The 20,522-nt window shown below is 35.9% G+C and overlaps 1 protein-coding gene across 4 annotated transcripts in view; it reads right to left on the bottom strand.

The window, feature by feature from the left end:
• The window catches only part of Col11a1 (collagen, type XI, alpha 1), a 175,051-nt gene that overhangs the window by 32,207 nt on the left and 122,322 nt on the right, over positions 1 to 20,522 (bottom strand). For all 4 annotated transcript variants that reach the window (XM_013031401.1, XM_013031403.1, XM_013031400.1 and 1 more), the window contains 12 exons: positions 18,501 to 18,608; positions 16,359 to 16,466; positions 16,043 to 16,096; positions 13,244 to 13,297; positions 12,641 to 12,748; positions 10,247 to 10,300; positions 9,215 to 9,268; positions 7,995 to 8,048; positions 2,461 to 2,514; positions 1,642 to 1,749; positions 1,299 to 1,352; positions 635 to 688 (listed from right to left, as the gene is read on the bottom strand). In XM_013031401.1, coding sequence (XP_012886855.1) covers positions 635 to 688; positions 1,299 to 1,352; positions 1,642 to 1,749; positions 2,461 to 2,514; positions 7,995 to 8,048; positions 9,215 to 9,268; positions 10,247 to 10,300; positions 12,641 to 12,748; positions 13,244 to 13,297; positions 16,043 to 16,096; positions 16,359 to 16,466; positions 18,501 to 18,608 — 864 coding nt within the window. The remainder of the gene's footprint in view (positions 1 to 634; positions 689 to 1,298; positions 1,353 to 1,641; positions 1,750 to 2,460; positions 2,515 to 7,994; positions 8,049 to 9,214; positions 9,269 to 10,246; positions 10,301 to 12,640; positions 12,749 to 13,243; positions 13,298 to 16,042; positions 16,097 to 16,358; positions 16,467 to 18,500; positions 18,609 to 20,522) is intronic.

Here is a 20,522-nt window from a genome sequence, read left to right as displayed (position 1 = left end):
CTAAATTTCTCCCTGTAAAATACCAACATTTTTATACCGAAGTGACTGACCTACAGGTGTCCTGTGTAAACCAGGCCTATATCTCTATCTGCAAATATTCAGGACATATGTGTTAGGAATAGAGTTCCACTTGGCTCCTACTTAAGTTAATGCCTTCCTCTGCTTTCTTCCTAAATAATCAATATGGTCAAATTACCCTCTTGTCTCATTCCAAATCTGAAAACACTGAATAAAAAGGTTTCTATTATACTACCTTCATTTACTTCCTAAATGAATACTGGATGTTACTAGTAAATTACTAACGTGATTTGCTCCATCGGTCTAACTTACATTTCTGAAATAATATTATTTAACACAAAATGCATTTCTTATGGCAAAATTATGAGCATAAGTATGGTTTTGATGAAGTCTTTGCTGTTTATATTTCTTTGTTGCTTATATTTATTCCATGGAAGACTGATTTTCAACTGAAAAACATTTTTGACAATTCTTTTAGGAAATCAGAAACACATTGAACTCTACTTTTGAAAAGCTGAGTGCTTCTGATTATTTCTTTAAAAACGAAAGAGAGAGAGAGAGAGAAAAGCCAACTCAAGACTATTCGAAGATGGGAAAAATAAGTGTGCGTGCTCACCGGCTGTCCGGGGTCTCCATCTTCTCCCTTATCACCTCCAACACCATCTTGACCCTAGAATAAATTGGCAGTAGAAAATCAACCCAAATATTTCTGTGATTTTTTTTTCTTTTTTCAGGGGAAAAAAAACTTTGCTAGACTAAGTGCATTCTGAGATAAAGTTTTATCTGATGGGCAAATAAAATTACTATCCTTTATTTTTTTAGGATGGTAGAGCCTCTCATTCTCCATAAAGGTTTGTAAAACTGATTCACCATCAAAATGGAAAATGCATGAAGCTCTTGATTCAAAGAAAGGAAAAAGATGTGATTTGTGTCAGTCCTCTTACCAGATAAGGTGACGTCTGAGATAGGGTTTCTACTATAAAAGAGACGAAGACTAAAAACAAAGATCTCGTGACTTCAAAATAGCAACAGCTCTACTCAGAGTTATTTGTACAGTTAAAAAGGAGAGGGAAACTAATAAAAATGAACACTTTAATCATGTAGTTTACGCTACATCTAATAGTCTCCAGTGGCAGGGATGTTCTCATAGTTATGATTCCCGTTTGCTTTATTTGCCTTTCTGTTTTTAATCAAGAAGAGATTTTTCTTTCTTTATTAACCCTAGCCAGAATCAAAAAGGAGCAGCAGGTTGATCCCTTTCTTTTTTACATGATACTTACTGCAGGGCCGGGCTCCCCAGGAGGGCCAGGGTCTCCAGGAAAACCAACAGGACCCTAGAATGAGGTTTGTTAGAGGAAAATAATTAAGTGCAAAGTGATTTTCTTAATAATGTTAACATATCTTGAAATATCAGGCATTAAAAAGCTTGGGTGAGCATATTTGTTCTCCCGAGAAGGAACATTTCTTGCAAGTGAAATCAATTAATAATGGTTGTGACTATAGAAAAGGATAAAACGTCCATGTCAGCAAATAGAAGCCAGAGTCTCAAATGTCTACTCTTCTCAGAAAAATGCTTCAAAGTGAGTTCAGCGTGAATGCCTCATGAAAGGGGACACAACTCACCGGGTTTCCCTTGGGACCATCGTCACCCGGTGGCCCTTTAGCACCTGGAGGTCCAGCAGCACCTGGTGGGCCAGCTTCTCCCTTTTCTCCTCTTTCTCCTTTTGGACCCTACAGTGCACATGAGCGCAGAAGTTACTTTAAAAGCTTGCGAACCCATGCTCCCCACATTACCTCTCTCTCACTATATTGGTAGCACTAAGGTAGGAACTCTCGATCTTATGCAACTTAGTCCTTGAGTCTACGTGTTTAATGTTAGTACACATTATGCCAACCAATTCTTTGTGGTAAGAATCTGTTATATATCTCCAAGTATGCCCAATCTAAATTCACTTAATGCCAATAGCCACCACATCTCCAAGTATGCCAATCAAAAATGTCCCTAGGTATGGTCAAGTGTTTCCTGGGGTTTGGGAGGGGGTTAGAAAACCCACCCCTTGTTTAAACCCATTTATGTTATAACAAGCCATCCTGAAAGAAGTCATCAATTTGATGCAGCAAATAAATTCAATACAAAAAGTAGAGCCCACCAGTGAGAAAGCAAATGGTAAACACCTTACAGTTTTTAATGCTTTAATGTTTATAGTTTTTGGTACAAATGTGATCTTTTTTTTCAACTACATGTGAATCAAGATATACAGAACAAATGCACAGTTATTAAATATGAAGATTCTGCACTTGCACTTGTGAATACTTTTAGTGGGTGGGAAAAGGAGAATATAAAACGAAGTTACAACTAGGTAGTAAGTTACAACTTCAAGTGTCTGAAGGGTACTCTTTGTAACAACTGCCATTCCATACTGACACCAAGACAGCACTTACGCCAGAACCTGCTTCACCAGGAGGTCCGGGGTTTCCTGCTTCTCCAGGTTCACCCTACAAAGGAGAAAAAAATAAATAAATCAAGTGAAGCTTAGAACATAACAATGATAAGTTGCATCTGAAATGCTTCCTTCACCTCTGGCCATACTATCCATTGGTATACTGTTCAAGTTGAGTAAGCAAAGGAACTTTATTGCCTTGTTCACAACAATGTACTTCTGTTTCTCAAGTGAGGAGATAGAACTAGACAGGAGGAAGCCACATTTCTTGCAGATTAATCAGTGCTCTTCCCATTAAACCATGTTAGCACCATACCATTATAATACTACATGCCTGCCTGTTTCCTAACAATGTACTTGGTATGGTATAGAAATTCATATTATAACCAAGTGTACTGCTCAAACCTCCCAAGCGCTTGTTTTCTTTCTTTTTTTTTTTTCAGATGAGGGGTAGGTTTATTCAGTAGACTTGCTGGGACCAGGCAAGGTTGGCACTCCACATGGCTGGGAAAGGCCTGGGAAAGAGCCAGAGCTGGGAAAGAAAGGAAAGAGAGAGAAAAGAGCTAGAAAAGAGCAGAGAGAGCAGAGAGAGAGCCCAAGCGCTTGTTTTCATAAAAATATAAATTTTAAATGAGCAAACAATTTGCTAGTGTATTGATATTTCTGTAGAATGTGCTTAGTAGAAATATATAGGATATAGAGAAAATAATATGAGATCTAAAAGGTGCTTAGATGAAAATTAAAATTAGGCAATTTGAGTAATGTATGTTATATATTTGATAGCTTCTTATGATTTCTTTGTTTAGATAGCAATGGTTAATTTTTAGGTCAGCTGACTAATTAGGAATCTCCTAGATTAAAAGGTCTTAGTGAAAAAAGTCCAATTTTAATGCCTCAAATTTAGGAATGTATAAAATTGTAACTTTCTCAAAGGACCTTTTAGTGAGTTCAAGCAATACAACATTTTGCATTTCTTCCCAATACTATGGGACTGGAAATTCTAGAATTGGTGACCCTAGCAATCTCAAAAATCAAGGACTGAATTTTCTGAAATTTTTTTAAAACTCCAGCATTTCTAATATTCCCATCCCAAATTTCTCCTAAATTGGGATTTGAACTTTACTATATTAAATATAAACTTGCTTGTATGGACAATTTTGTATATAAAACTACTTGTTCTTTGAGAATAATTAATCACATTTTAAATCCTTACATTATCTATATCATGTCAGAAGACTTTCCAGGAATTTATTAGTAGTAATATTGTGTATGAATTTTGGCCTCTCACTAGATAAATTGGAAATATTTCCAATATTTTTGTGTAGAAATTTATGAGTAAAATGTTACAATTACATTATTTATAAAGAAAGTAATCATTCAGCCATCTCAGATGATGGAATGAACTATAAGTAACATTTTATAAGCCATTATTCACATATTTGAAATAACTAGTTTGCCGTTCAAATCAACTATCAACTACATATTTTATATGTAAAGTCCATAAATTATTTAGAAATACAGGGAATTTACTGAATATGTACAAAGTATTTTCTATGTACAATACGATTTCATGGTATTTTAACAGAAAGTTAAAATTAAAGGCAGAAATATTAAATATTTTTAGGCAGTCTCTAAATGGTTGTTCTTCATCTTGCAAATCCTAAGTTAAAGCTATATGCTTAATATATCACTTTGATATCTTCAAATTAAGGGTAGATGGTGAAGAGGTATGTTTTAAAAAACAGTCACAATTTAAGAATGAACTTTGTTTACTACAAAGTCTCACCATATTACATGCTCACAGCAATGTGTGAGCTTGAATTTCTCCACATCTTCCCAATGGATGTTGTTTTGTGTTTGTATTTCAGTATTGATCATTCTAGTTGGTATGGTATGACACTTCTTTTTTTTGGGGGGGTCTGTTTGTGGGGCCTGAACTCTGGGCCTGGGCGCTGTCCCTCAGCTCTTCAGCTCAAGGCTAGCACTCTACTGCTTGAGCCACAGTGCCACTTCCGGCTTTTTTCTTTTTGCTTATGTGTTGCTGAGGAATCGAACCCAGGGCCTCATGCATGCAAGGCAAGCGCTCTGCCACTGAGCCACTTTCCCAGCCCTGGGATGGTACTTCTTTGTGGCTTGATTTAAGTTTATCAAAAACTTAATTGTTGAGTCAATTATCCTTTTATGGCTTTCCATGATCTCTCGTCTATCATTGAAGAAATGTCTGTTCTTTGGCTTATTTTTAAAAATTGCATTTTGTTGTTTTTGAGTTGTAGATATTCTTTGCATGTTTTGATTGTTAATACCTTATGATTAATACATCATGATTTGCAATTATTTTCTCTAGCATCATAACTTATGTAAAATATTTAGAAAAAAGAACAAAATGAGCACTAAATATTTTAAAAATGAAGAAATATTTTTAAAATGAAGAACAATATATAAAGGCCCTTTTCTCATAAAGGACTTGGAAAAACTACCATTATGTATATTAGAAAAAAACATTCACAATATAAATAGTAATAATTGAAAACAATATTAATGTTCCCTAAAATATCCATTGTGTCAAATCTTTTGAAGCTAGGTAGGGCATAAGTACAAGTAAATAAAACAATGAAACAAGATTATATTATGTTCATTAAGACTATGTTTACAGAAACAAGGAGATTATGCATTACATATTCTTTTTATTTTTTTTGAGGGCAGACCCTTGGTCTTGAATTCAGGGACTGGGAGTTATCTCTGAACATTTTTGCTCAAGCTTAGTACTCTACCACTTGAACCACACCCCCACTCCTGGCTTTTTGATAGTTAATTGAGATAAGAATCTCATATAGAGTTTTCTCAGATCTCAAGCTCTTGAGAGGCTCGAATTATAGGCATGAACAATTAGCCTCAGCTCATTCTTAAGAACAATAATGCCAGATTGATCATATGATGGTGTACTGGTATGTAGGTGATACACAAGATTGTAACGTCCTCACTACTCACCAATTATTTAAATTTATGTCATTATCTAATATGCTTGATTAGGTAAAGTTTCTTTTAGATGCAGCAGTAAATAATTTTGTCTAGAATTATAACCATGGAGTGAATATTCAACAAAGGTGTTGATATGCTTGATTCAAGAAACTTGAAGTGCAGATGCCAGCTAGAGAAAATTTACACTACATTGAAAGAAATTGAATATCTGGGAATAAAGTATAACTAAAAGCTTCTATTTTAGTAAAGTGTCAATTCCAAAATAGGAATTGAAACATTTAATGAAAACCAAAGGAGATATCAGAAATCTGCATAATCTGTAGCAAATATTATACTACCTCAGACTCATATTGTTGTTTAGAAGTACTGAGATTTGAACTCAGGACCTTGTACATATTGGGCAAGTACTCTGTACCCAACTCTTTTTGTTGTAGTTATTCTTCAGATGGTGTTTCATGACTTTTGCCTGGGCTGCCCTTAGACAAAATAACCCTGTGTCTATCACCTACCAGGATTATAGGCAGCCTTACCATGCTCAGCCTCCCCAGATATTTAAAAATATATGATTCAAGGCCTGATTATATCCTGTTTTCTGTGACATGGAAAATTGTAAATAGAAGAGTAAATTAAAACCGTGTTGTGTCATGTAACAAATTTGAGACAGGACTTTTAAGGATGTAGGAGTTAAAATCACCCATGTGAATGAATCTTTTTCCTAAGATACAAAGTGAGGATAGTGTCACTAAACCAGGTTTTAACCAGAATGAAACTAAATAGAACTTCCCTCAAACTCCAGACACCTGGCATCAAAGTCTTCTTCAAGTATCGCAGAAGCAAGAGCATAAAAATAAGCAAAGGAAGTACTTAAAACTACTCCCTCTACATTCAGAGTCTTTAGAGATGAGTAAAATGCGCTGAGACAGCTACTAAAATAGACTATTTCTCACAACTGTCTAGACAGAGTTGGAGCCAAGAGGCGCTGAAGAAGGGAAGAGGGAAGGGTGCGAGGTTGCCTTGCTTTGCTGAAACAGCTGTATCCGCAAAGACCTACTTAACGTTGTCACCTGTGCCATTCTTCTTTAGACAGCTGAGCGCCGTGAAAAATGATCTTAATCCTACTCCCATATACCAGAACAGTTTCAAGACCCAACCTCCCATTTAAAATAATAAAAATTGAGAGTGCCAAAGGATCTATACTTTACCCACCAAGAACATGAAATTCTCAATATTTTCCAATTTAATAATTAAGAAGCTAGTTTGAATAATCATATAAGCTGAATTATAATAATGTGAATATGATTAAGCCTAAATTAACAACAAAATAATATATTGTATTTTCTGAAGGTTAAATTCTTTAATTAAAATCAATGAAGTTAGCTGGGTGTTGGTGGCTCAGGCCTGAGTAATACAGCAATACAGGAGGCTGACATCTGAGGATCATGTTCACATCTGTGAGAATCTTTTCTCCAACTAACCTTCAGCAAGTCAGAAGTGGAACTGTGACTCAATGGGTAGAGCATTAGCCTTGATCAAAAGCCTTGATCAAAAGAAGCTCAGAGCCCAGATCCTGAATTCAATCCTCAGGACTGGCAAAAGTAAAATAAAATAAAAATAAAATAAATGAATTTAACATCATGATAAAATACACTAAAAAGAATTGAGAACAAAAAACAAAGTCACTTTTAAGAAAGTTGGATAAATCTGTACCATTGATATCCTTTAGTACTTAGTAAATTCAGAAAAAAACTTGGTTTTTCATATCTTAATGTTATATGATATGGCAGTTAAGAATTCTTCACTCCTTCAAAACTGTCCATTTAGTTTTTAAATCAAGCAAGTATCAATGATGGCTTTCTTGAAAATTCCATTAAGACGTGAGCATGATGCATAAATAAGCAATCAGTGAATCATTTTGACATTTCCATGAGAGGAAGACCAGATTTTTCTGAATGAAATCATGCTTACCAGAAAAGAAAGAGATTCCAAGTCAGTTGCTATGGTCCATGCCAAGTACTTTTAGAAGTGCCAAAGACAAGTGGTAATATTGGTAATGGAAATATAACTCAAACCATGACACAAATCAATGGTCCATTGTTCTAAGATGTGGAGAACTCTTTTTCCCCTTTAAGTCAGTTATATTAATTGATCTATTTTTCTTTACTGAGTATTAGTACTGAGAGGCACTCTGTTCTCAGACATTGGTGGTTTGGAATGGACGCTCATGTAGTCACATTCTAATGATAAATATTAAATTTTGATGAGATGACTCAAAGTCGAAATCTCAACTTTCTAACTTTCAAAAGCACATAATGATGTTAGCGTCCTCATGAAGGAGATGCATTGCTTAAAAAGTAGCCCACACATACCATTCAGTACAGTACATTCAAATCATTTCAACTTTAGTTAGTGTAAACAATGGAATGGATGAGATGTGAGTCTTACAAGCATATGTAAGATTCTTAGAACCACACTAATATTAGAAGCAAAAAAAAGTGCCCTAATATTATCAAAAGCCCTTCTTGATATTTCAAATTGTATTATCATTAAGTTCCTTACCTTTTGCCCAACACCACCAACTGAGCCAACAGATCCTGAAGGTCCTTGTGGTCCCTGCAGTGTAGAAAATACAACAAAATTATCCTTATTTCTATAGTGAAATAGTTGAGTTCATGAATGTATACCTAGTTCATTTTTCAAATACAAATATATGTGAGATTAGTATGCAGTTTGCGAAATGGTATAAAACCCATGAATTATTGTGTTCACAAATTTACTGATGGTCAATATTTGATTGCATTGCCTTTCAAATTCACTAGAATTTTGAGCATAAAACACCAGTTTCTTGCAAGGCTCCGGATGTTACATGGACCATAAATTCCATTTCTCTGCCAATGAAAGTCAGGTCCAGGGCACAGGATTTGAATTTATAATGGATCAACAATGTGACTGCATCTAAGAATTACATAATTTATGTAAAAAATTAACTTAAAAACTGTCAGCCTTATAATTACTTCAAGGAAATTATACCAAAAAGCTCTTTTTAATTCAACTATTCCTAGGATGGTTGATTGAGTTCTGACCTCTAGAATTTAAATGCAGACATGAAAGCCAAGCCAAAAGAGATAGTGGCACAGACTCATTCATTATTATCCAAACATGAAGTGAGAAGTCACTCAACCTAGAAATCCCTTAATGGTTTGCATTTCCAAACTCTAAAACACTAGATTAATTTCAGACTGGGAGAATATCTTCTTAAACAATAGCAAATCCTCCAAACTGATAAGAAGTCCAGTTAGTTACATACTACCCTAACATGTTTTCTACACTGCAAATACAAAAGGCAAAGCTTTTGGATTAAAGCTTTTATAGAGATGCATACGTGAAAGAAGTTCAGAATGTAGACCAAGGCCTGCACAGTTCAACCAATTATAAACCATATCTTCATGTCACTATCAAAGATGCAGCTTAAATCTGAAAGAATTCAGCAACTGTTATTAAATAGTTACTCCATGCAAGGCCCACAGTAAGAGAGTTGCTCAGAACAACGTGATCAACTATAATCCAAACAACACAAGTAATATCGCTATTCTGACTATGAAACCTGACTATGCTTGTGTGACTAGTTGCTTACAAAGCATGCAGAACCCTATAAAATGAAGCGGGGTGAAGAGGTAATCCTCCAGTCCTCATCCCCTTCTTACCACACCTCAGAAAAGATCTGTCCTTTATAAATACCAATACTTAAAGCATTCAAAAATGATTAGTATATTTCTTACATCAGCTCCATTAGGGCCTTGAGGGCCTCTTGGGCCAGGAGGACCAGGTGGACCCTATGAAAGATAAAAAAGATTACAAAGACATAACTGAAATACATTTCATTTTTAATGTTTTTTAAATTTCATTTTATTGTAAAGATGTTGTACAGAGGGGGAACAGTTACATGAGTAAGGTAATGAGTACACTGAAATACATGTCTAGGATCTTTATTCTGTGTGGAAGAAAAATAAAAGCAGTTAAGACTGTGAATTCATAGTCTATGAAGCGTATCAATGTGAAAGCCAATCTTGACAGAGACAACATTGTGTTATACACCATGGAAATTTGCATTTCAAAAAAGCGGGGGCAAGAAAGCCTATTGTTATTATAAGACTCAATGTACTCACAAGAAAATTTGTAATTTGTTTTCTTTGTGTGTGTGTGAAATCAGGGCTTGAGCACTGTTCCTAAGCTTTTATGCCAAAGACTATTCCTTTTTCACTTGAGATACAGCTCTACTTCCAGCTTCTTGGTGGTTATTTGAAGATAAGAATCTCATGGACTATCCTGTTCGGGCTGGCTTTAAAACTGCAATCCTCAGATCTCAGTCTCCTGAATAGCTATGATTATAGGCCTGAGGCACTACAAAATTCTTTTTATGCTCTACCAACACTTGCTAATTTTGCAAATCTTGATGGAGATCATTGATTCTTATATCTCTTCTCATAAAAATCCAAAGCTAAAGGTTGAACACTGGACAGTGGCAAATGATTAAGAAAGCGCAATGGGAGAAGTAAAAGTAGCTTTTTTGTGCTTTTTGTAGCATATATGTGTTTTCATATGTATATAACATATTCAGAAATGATAAACATATATAAATATTTTCAATATTTAATGACCACACACAGAGATTGAGTGAGGTTAAAAATGAGAGGGCCAATACAAAAACCATCCTAAACCTTGGACCATTTAGCCATATTGATAGTGTCTCAGGAAGATGTGAGCAGTGTGGAAATGAACCGTATCCATCAAACACTAGAAATACCACTTACCATGGGGCCAACGTCACCATTTTCTCCTTTCTCACCAGGTGGGCCTGGAAGACCCTAAGAAAGTAGAAGGAAAGTTCTTGTAATTAAAAAAGTGAGTGAGGCATGTCAGCGATCCTAAATACTTGAGGTACAGATTGGCAGAATTATGGTTTGAGGAGACTCTAGGCAAAGGTTAATTTGGATCCATCTCAAAAAGTAAAGCCAACCATGGGGAGGCATATCTGTAAATTAATTGAAATCTTGTATTGTTATATTAAGATGACAATAAGTAAATACATACATGTATCTTGAAATTTATGAAGACCTAACTATTCAATCTATGTAGCCATGGCACAACTCTTCTGAAAATTCTGCTGCCATCCACTTTGAACAGTGCCATTTTATTTTATTTTTCTTGCCGGTTGTGGGGCCTGACTTCTGGGTCTGGGCACTGTCCCTCAGCTCTTCAGCTCAAGGTTATCGCTCTACCACTTGAGCCACAGTGACACTTCCGGCTTTTTCTGCTTATGTGGTGCTGAGGAATCAAACCCAGGGCCTCATGCATGCAAGGCAAGCACTCTACCACTGAGCCATCTTCGCAGCCCCGCTGAACAGTGCCATTTTAAAAGTAAGCAACAGGTTGACCCATTGTAACAATGAGACATACAAGAAGCTATGTTGACAATGAACTTTACAACGTTAGTGTGGGGGGAGGGAGGAGTTGGGGAAGTGAGAAGGAAAGGGATAGTAAGGGAAAAACAAAGGAGTGGGTAGGATGCTCCATAGGAAATGTACTTATAACCTTACTCATGTAACTGTAACTCCTCTGTACAGTATCTTTACAATAAAAATATAAAAAATAAAAAAGCAAAACTTTTCTGAAAAATAAATATTCCAATACAGTTGCAAGGTGAAAATTTTTGACCTGTTCTTTCTTGGAATCATAAAGATTCACAAGATCATGAAGCCTATGGTATTCTATTTCTTCTGCTACTCGAATTCTGTTTCCTTTATATCTAATCACATGGAAATTGCTGTGTGTGATGACCTGTATTGGAACGCGAACTCCTAGCAGGCTTAACTTCCTGGCTCTGTCTTCATGAGAAAGTCATTTTACTTATTTATTCATTCATTTTCATGCCTCACTTGGTCTTCCCTGTGCATAACTGTCTGTATTTCCTCTTCTTTTTTCTATGTGATCTGTAAAAGTGACCCTATCCCTTCTTTGTATACCTGTAATCAGGTAATCAGGGACTGCAAATGGCAGTGGTTTTAAAGCATTCATTTGTTTTAATCTCTTGCAAATGGCTCTAGCCTTGTAAAAACAAGGATCTCACACATTTTTAGGGGCAGTGCATGAGATTGCTTAATGGACCATTTGTAAAATTGTTAGTAATTGCTAATGTGGCATAAATAATATCCAGATACTACATAAATGTTAAAATACATAATTGGCATTATAGTGCATTATGTTTGTTTTAGTCTTTCAGAGAATCACTGGGTAGGCACAGAATAGCCAGATGGAAGGGAAAAATCCAGATGTTTTCTGAGTCTGTAGGAATCAGAAGACATCAAGTCCAGAGGAAACCATGCAGAAGAATAAAATGTCAACCAGGTAACTTGAGTGGCTGGGTATGGTTGGAAAAGATAGGGGAGGAGAGCATGAGGGATGAGAGGGCATTGATCAAGATGCCTTGTACTCAAAATAATCATATTGAGTTGAAACCCCTTTATTCAACAATCTAAAGATAACATAGATAACTGGCCCCAGTGCAATGGACTGCCTGTGTCCAGGCCTATTTGAATGAAACTTTCCCAGCCTGTAGTATTTAATATTTCCTTTCTCAAACCACCTCTATAAAATGTAAATTAACTCTTTTTAATAGCAAGTTATTTTCAACCATCAATTTACTGTTAGCCAAAAACAGTTTTCCCTATTACTGGTGAATAGCTGCTGTTCTGAGTTTGCCATTCCTCCACATGTTTTCAAATTTTGTTATGTCTTCTTAAGTACTAACTGCTTCTGATGTATTCCAAATATCTTACTTTTCATTATCAAGGACCACAAGTTTGTCATTCATTTTTGAAATAAAATAGGAAGACAGACATTAAATACACCTTAGAAACAAATCTGTGGCTGACACATGTTCAGAGAAATTAATAATACTTGATTTAAAATCAGGAACAAGTTATAGATATTGTATACACACACACACACACACACACACATATATATATATATCATACATATACATATATATACTTAAAATGTATGATATGTATATGAATATTTATAGTAATCATTATGGTTACGTATATACAAAGGATATAAATGCTATGTTTTACTACCAAGAGGAAACCAGGTATGAGGATTGTATGAAAATGGTCAAGCCAACTGTGTGAAGAGCATCTTACCTGAAGGCCTATGGGACCAGGGGGACCTGGGAAACCTCGGGCTCCCTCATCACCCTTTTGTCCGAACATGCCCTGCTGGCCTCTAGGACCTGGTTCGCCATCACCTCCCTAAAGAATAGTAAGGAAAGTTATCACATATGGAAAAGCCATTATGATAAGCTATGATAAAAAAATGTGGCATTTTTAGTGTATTCAAAGCCAATCTGCCTGAAAAAGTCAATTACAATGTAGACTGAATTTCTATCATCTGCTGCGAATTCTATCATTGTTTGCTCTCAAAATATTCTTTGGTCCTGGAACATGGTTGATTTTGATTTGTAAGCCAAGTGAAGTTGTTCAAAGTTAATTTGGCATTTTTGTTCAAACGATTGTGTTCTTCAACTTCAGACATAATGTTTTAGGTTTCGCTTTAATAATGTTTTTGTTTTTACTTTAATAAAGATCTGTTTGGTTCTATTAAATCATTTAAAAAGGATTCAGTGGTATGGTAAGCATGTAAAATGAAACAACAACTACAAAATATGTACATGCTATATGATGACTTATTTATTCAAGAAGCTATAAGGATTTTCCTTTGTGGAACTCAGCAGAATGAATACTTACAGCAATTCCAGGGGCTCCAACAGGTCCTTGAAGCCCTGGGGGACCAGGTGGGCCCTGTGGTATGATAAATAGCAGTGATTTTATAAGCAAGGCCATAACAGGTCTCAACAAAATAAAACAACCCTTTGTCTCATCACAACCTATTAAACATCTGTACTTTCCTTTGGGAGAAGAGAAACATTAACTAGAAATCTTCTGTAGCTGGAAAACCTTTACAATGGACACTGGCTGAAAACATACTCATCCAATGTACATACCTAGAAATGCATTTGTATGCCAATACTAATTTGAAGATTCACGTGTGAAAATTTTCAGAATCTCAGGTTTGCTAATGATATACGTGTGAATCTGAGAAAGCACATGAAAAATGTATCTGTCTAGTATGTCTAACTGAGCCTCAAGATTCTAAGTCATCTATACAGAAAAAGGTAAAACATATGAAAGTTAGGAAGTTCTTTAATATATAAATTTAGTGTCATGTTTAATGTGTAGAGAATGCCTTATTTTGAGAAATTTATTAATCCCTGGTCAAGCTCTATAAAAAAAAATTCCAGGCATTAAAGAAATAATAGTCATTGGATTGCAGTGTGCTTCATGATAGCTTCCTGTTTAGGTGAAGACTTTTTAAAGCAGGTGTCTACGGAATATCAAGGAGTACATAGAGACCTTTCAGGTTTCTGCATATTCAGAGCTTCCCATCACAGCTCTAAGACTTCATCTTTAAGGCCACATAGACATCAGCACTAAAGCTACGGAATTAATGCTTAATAGGACTACCTTCCTAGCACCAACTATATATAATAGCAACTACAATATCAGCACTGTCCTGAGAAAAACTGTCTATTCTATCAAATTGGTGTGCTTCACAGTTCCTGCTTTGGTGTACTGGTTTGGCTTTTGTTGATTACTCTGCTAAGACAGTATCAGCAAGTACAGAAAAGAGGAACTGTTTTGAGATAAGAGTCTGGAGGCAAAAACATTTGAGAACTGATGACTTCAATGACAGTCACCCAATCCTACTCAGGAGTAGGTTGTAAGAAACAAAGTTTTGCAAACATGACTCTGCCTAGTGCATACAAGACTCTAGACAAATAGCATTTCTCTATTATGAAGGTAGCTAAACAAAAATTTGAGTATGTTATTTGCTGAAACAGAATGTATGAATTTATGTCTAGGAGTAACTTCACCAGCCACAAGCAGCTAGCTTCTTGAACAGTTTCTTGTCCTGATTTTGCTGCATAAAGCCAGACATCACTGTTGCTATTTATTTATTTATTTATTTATTTTTTGTTGGTCGTGGGGCTTGAACTCTGGGCCTGGGCACTGTCCTTCAGCTCTTCAGCTCAAGGCGAGCGCTCTACCACTTGAGCTACAGTGCCACTTCCGGTTTTCTGGTGGTTTTATTGGAGATAGTAGTCTCAAGGTCTCTCCTGCCCAGGCTGGCTTTGAACTGCGATCCTCAGATCTCAGCCTCCTGAGTAGCTAGGATTACAGGCGTGAGCCACCAGCGCCCGGCACTGTTGCTATTTATTAGCTTAAGTTTTGTCCCACAGATTGGGAAAAAGTAACAGAAGAGCCTATTATGGGTTAAATATTGTAATGGTTTATAGGTGGTTTGTACTTGATGCTATTCTTCAGTTAGAAAGAAAATAATTTTGTAGGATTTGTAGGATTTGGGGGTCATTATTTCAGTCAGAACACAATCAGTTCTTGCAAATCTTTTATACAAAGTGTGGCATTTACAAATGCACTTACTAGGTGTGAGTAGCTCCTGCCTTTAATTCTCATTATTCTGGAGGCTAAGATCTAAACATTGAGATTTGAAGCTATCTACGGCTGACAAACCTGAGATAACCACCAAATAGCCAGAAGTGGAGCTGTTGCTCAGATGGTAGAGCACCATCCTTGGAAAAGTGAAGAGGACAGTACTGAGGAGCTAGTTCAAGCCCCAGGACTGGCACTAAATTAATTAATTAATTAATAATAAACAGTAACTTCAACTCTAATAGCATGAGATGACAGATAGATCTCAGGAAATAATTATAGTAGGCTATTAGACTGCAAGTGCTCAAATGTAAATTTCTATCTTGCATAAAACGTAAGTGGAAGACAGTAATATGTGCATACTAATATGTGAATTAATGTGCATACACATATTAACATGTGCAAACACAGAAAGGGAATGAAAAATCTAAAGAACAAAATATTTCTACTTCTTTAAAGAGCATAAATTCATTAGAAAGTGGTAAAGTGTACCAGATAACAGCATATAATTTAATCTAAAAGGGAGGGAAAATTTTTAAAAATATACATAGACAAGGATAGTACCTGTTTAACAGTGAAGCAAAAAGTCCTAACTATATGAATTAACTGAAAATCAGAAATCATTTTGATAGAGCCATGATCTGTTAAGGAAAATTTCCAAAGTAACTATTTCTAGTGGCTAGGAACAGATTTTTTCCCAGGTTAAAATACACACTATACACATGTACATCAAAATAGTGATAATTCCTTGGGCATACACATGTACATTATTTCTCAAAATCATCTGAAAAAGTAGCCTATTTCATATCATATTAATTTGTTGTAGTGGAGCTATGGGTAAGCAGCAATCTACCAACATCATACTATATTTCATCACACAACTAGAAAGCCTCATAGATGTACACACTGCTACAGATTATGTAATCACAGAGGTGATGTTATAATACTTGACTAGGAACCGAAGGACTACAAGGTTTGCCATGGAAAATAACAAAAGATGTTAAATGAACCAAGCCTCCTAAGGAGGAAACTTACATTCTCTCCTTTGTCACCCTTGCTGCCTTTCTGTCCTGGTTCACCAATTTCACCCTGTGTAGGAAAGAATTTAAGTTAATCTCTAGTGTGTCATACCAGCCACTGAACTGTCTTTTTCCATTTATATCCTATCTATGGAAACATAGTCAACTCCTAACAACTAAACAGAAACTTTCGAATATATAGGAGTTACAGAAAACTTTGAAAAAGGAAACATTCTACTTTCCATCTAATTTTAGGAAAATTAATTACAAAATTCATGGGAAAGAAGAACTGCATTTTCTTGAAGGATGTAATATGAATAATGAACACGAACCTTATCTCCATCTTCTCCCGGGGAGCCGGCAGGGCCAGCTGGCCCAGGGAGACCCACAGGGCCTTGGACCCCATCTCTTCCTGCAGGGCCTTGAGGACCTTTCTCTCCCTGTATTGAGAACCCAAAGATCATCAATTTGCTGTAAAAACTTTTCCATTAACTATTTGCTACATGTTTAAACTGCAGTTTAGGTGGGAATGTGGATATGTTTTGGTTTTCATATGTAAATGAAAAAAAGTAGTCTAACACTGCATTTCAAATAGCAAATAATAGCTGAAGAAATATGTACATTGTCCTTTAGTGAATTCTTCAGGAATTTTATCTTTTTTTATTTAATTCTGGGGTGAGCAGTAGTAGAACTTGAACACTCTCGTGTAGCTTTTAAGCTTGAGGCAGGTGCCCTACCAACTGAGCCATACTACCGCTTCTGGCTTTTTGCTGGTTAATTGATGGTATCGCACAGACTTTCATGTTCTGGCTGGCTTCAAACCATTATCCTCAGATCTCAGCTTCTGAGTAGCTAGGATTATAGGCATGAGCCACTGGCACCAACTAAATTCTTCCTTTCAAATCTGATTTTCCTGAAACTTTGATCTGTAAAATTAATGAGGACTCAGGAATCCCTCTCAGGAAGAAAGAAATATTCATTCTCTTTACTAAATATTTCTATCAGTCAATGTAGTAATTGGTAGTAAGTTTTAGCTCCTTTATACAGAGCTACATTCAAGAGTATGTAATTTGACTGATAATTTAAGGATTTTGACTAGACCTTCTGCATTGAAATGAGTTAGTCATGTGGATAATTTTGGTTCAGGTTTGCCACTTTTTCCAAGAACCTTGAAGGTCAGGTAAGCAGACAATCATCTTGAGTTCCATGTGCTCATCATCTAATCCTTTTCCTCATAGAAGCCTACATTTGCTGATAATTGCATGACATTTTTATAGCACAAGACAGTCAGAGAAAGCAAAATTCAGAATGCATATTTAGGAAGATTTTACATTCATCCACCTCTCAGGCTATCTCTCAATTTCTCCTTGCCATGAGTGGCTCTGACAAGACAAGGCCATTTGATTTTAGACTTAGTAGTCTCCAATTAAAAATATCCAATCTCTTGTATTCTGTAATAGTAACACAAAGCCAGACCCATCAGAATACTGTCACAGAATATTGAGAGAAAATACACAGACAATGAACTCAATGTATCTGCAGAACTAAACACTGCTCAATCAAGTCATATATTTGAAAAAAAATTGTTTGCTTATACTAGTTTCAAATTGGAGGAATCTGTTCCTTTTCTACACATATTTACTATATATATTTAATGAATATATATGTATATATACATTTACTATATATGTATATATTCCAACTTCAACCCCTATCTCTTTCTCTTTCTCTTTCCACATCCCAAAATGATTTCAATTTTTATCATTTTTACAAAAGTATTGAGCTTACATTTTTGTATATGATAGACAGCACTTTTTTAATCTGCTTTGTATTGAATCAGTTTCTGTTTTTATCTTGGAGGACGAGAGATTGCTTTTAAAAAATTAAATGACCACCATTGAATCAAAGGCACAAACAAAAATTAAAGGGACTTCCCCGCTTCACTTCCAAAAAACACACCCTGTCAACTTGGTGAATAAAGCCCCAAATCATTGAAATATAGCAGTTTAAAATCTCATAAGAACATCATGAAATAATTGGTTGGATGTTTTCTGGGTCACTTGAGAACAAAGTTCAAACTACAGGAAAAAGCAGTTCCTTTCTTCCGGACTCATTTATGAGCTTAAACAGACACTGTATTAGAGGAAGGTATTAGAGGAAGCAGGAAGGTATGGTTTTAATCAAAACTCCCAATTTTCTTTCTAAAAAAGGAGCAAAAAGAGAAGCCTTTTACATTAATAATGCTAGACTCCCACCCAGATATTAGGGTCTCATAAAGTGTGCAAAAATGTCACCTCATTTAATTGAATTTGAAACTTTATTATAAATATAAAAGGAGTTGGTTTTCTTTTTTTTATAACCCAGGCACATACTCAGAGAGAAGGCAGTGAGGTATGAGGAGCTAATATTCCTGAATAAAATGTAATAACCTGTGCAGGGCAGTCATATAGAATTTTCTCCTACGCATTACTTACTGGTGCACCTTTTTCTCCAGCTGGGCCCGGGGGGCCTTGGGGTCCTGGTCTCCCAGGCAACCCAATGGGTCCTGCAGTGCCAGCTGATCCACGTTCTCCAGGTGAGCCCTGGGAACCAAGGAAAACAGAGAAGGATTGTGTTACTAATCATGGAATATTGCTTAATGATTGCTTACCTAACCATGTGAACTTACAACCTAGCAAAGGTACACACACAAAAAATGTAAAAATAACTTTGAGACAATTTTGAATCTCAAAAAAGAATAGTCAGTTCATTTTGTGATTTATTTTGGTGTATGTGGGGGCATGTAGATCGATTCCCACATCTGAGCTGTTTTTGCTCATAGCTAGCTCTCTATCACTTAAGCCACATTTCCATGTCTGGATTTTTGGTGGTTTATGGGAGATAAGAGTCTCACAGGTTTTGCTGCCAGGGCTGGCTGTGAATGGTGATTCTGAGATCTCAGACTCCTGAGGAATAACCACTATTGGAGAGATGAATTCCTACTCCTAGTACTTCAGAATGCATGAACCTTTAATATTTTATGGATGCTACCTACCATTGTAAATGTGTGCTCATGATTGTCAATATGCATCATAAAACATGTATCTAGATAATGTCTTTTTAGAGTTTTCTTTTATTATTAGGGATTGACAGACTATTTACTTCAAACTTGCCAAATGAAAACTTCTAAATCTAGAATATGAGTTCAGGAATTCTAAGTATAAACTTTTACCTATTGAAGAACTGAAGTTGGAAAATCTAGATGCTGGATTTTTTTCAGAAAATAAGTTTTCTGATCTATCTTGGTTTTCTAGAGACATTTTGATCTTATAAGGAACACTAATATGATTCACTTTAATTTTGTCTGTATGTGTGTGGTGTGTGTGGTGTGTTGTGTGTTCTACTTTGGAGGCTTTAACTAAAGACTTGTGCACTGTCTCTTCACTGCTTTGTAGCTTTTTTTTTTCACTTGTCCTAGGGATTGAACTCAGGGCCTGGGCACTGTCTCTGAGCTTCTTTGTGCTCTAGGCTAGCGCTTGACCACTTGAGCCACAGCGCCACTTCTGGCTTTTTCTGAGTAGTTTATCAGAGATAAGAGCCTCATGGAATGTTTTCTACCATGGCTGGCTTTGAACCATAAACCTCATATCCCAGCCTTCTGAGTAGCTAAGATTACAAGCACGAGCCACCTGAAGCCAGTTTGTTTCTTAACCTTTTCACTCAAGGTAGACTCACTTTTGGCTTTTTCAGTTTAATTGAAGAAGAAGAATCTCTTGGATTTATTTGCTAGTTTGGCTTGGAACTGGAGTCCTCAAATCTCAGCCTCCTGACTATCTAGGATTACAAGTTGAGGTCACTGGGACCTAGCTTTAACTAACTTAAGAATATATTGAATGTAAGGTGTTGTTTGTTTGTTTACAAATAATCTTATGGATATTGTCTATGAATTGCTTGTACAAAAAATTTCAGAAAAGATTTAAGAATAAAAGAAATTCAACCAGGCAGGGATTCATCAAAGAAAGAGAACTATAGACCCATTTCTTTGATGAACATTGATGCAAAACTTCTCAACAAAATTTTGGCCAATCGACTTCAACAATTCATCCAAAAAATCATACACCATGATCAAACAGGATTCATTTCAGGGATGCAAAGCTGGTTCAATATATACAAATCAATTGATATTATTCATCACATCAACAAGAGCAAGAATAAGAACCACATGGTTATCTCAATAGATGCAGAAAAAGCATTCGACAAGATCCAACACCGCATTATGATGAAGGTTTTGGAAAAATTAGGAATCCATGGAACATTCCTCAATACAATAAAGTCTGTATATGACAAAACTACAGCCAGCGTTATACTCAATGGTGAAAAACTAAAGCCATTTCCTCTTAACTCAGGAACAAGACAAGGATGCCCACTCTCTCCACTTCTCTTCAATCTAGTATTAGAATGCCTAGCTACAGCAATAAGACAAGATGCAGACATAAAAGGGATCCAAATAGGGAAAG

This window comes from Dipodomys ordii, unplaced genomic scaffold (genome assembly GCF_000151885.1).
Source record: "Dipodomys ordii isolate 6190 unplaced genomic scaffold, Dord_2.0 Scaffold139, whole genome shotgun sequence".
In the NCBI taxonomy this organism is placed as follows: domain Eukaryota; kingdom Metazoa; phylum Chordata; class Mammalia; order Rodentia; family Heteromyidae; genus Dipodomys; species Dipodomys ordii.
The sequence above is the reverse complement of the archived record's forward strand: the minus strand, read 5'-3'. Positions and strand labels throughout refer to the sequence as shown.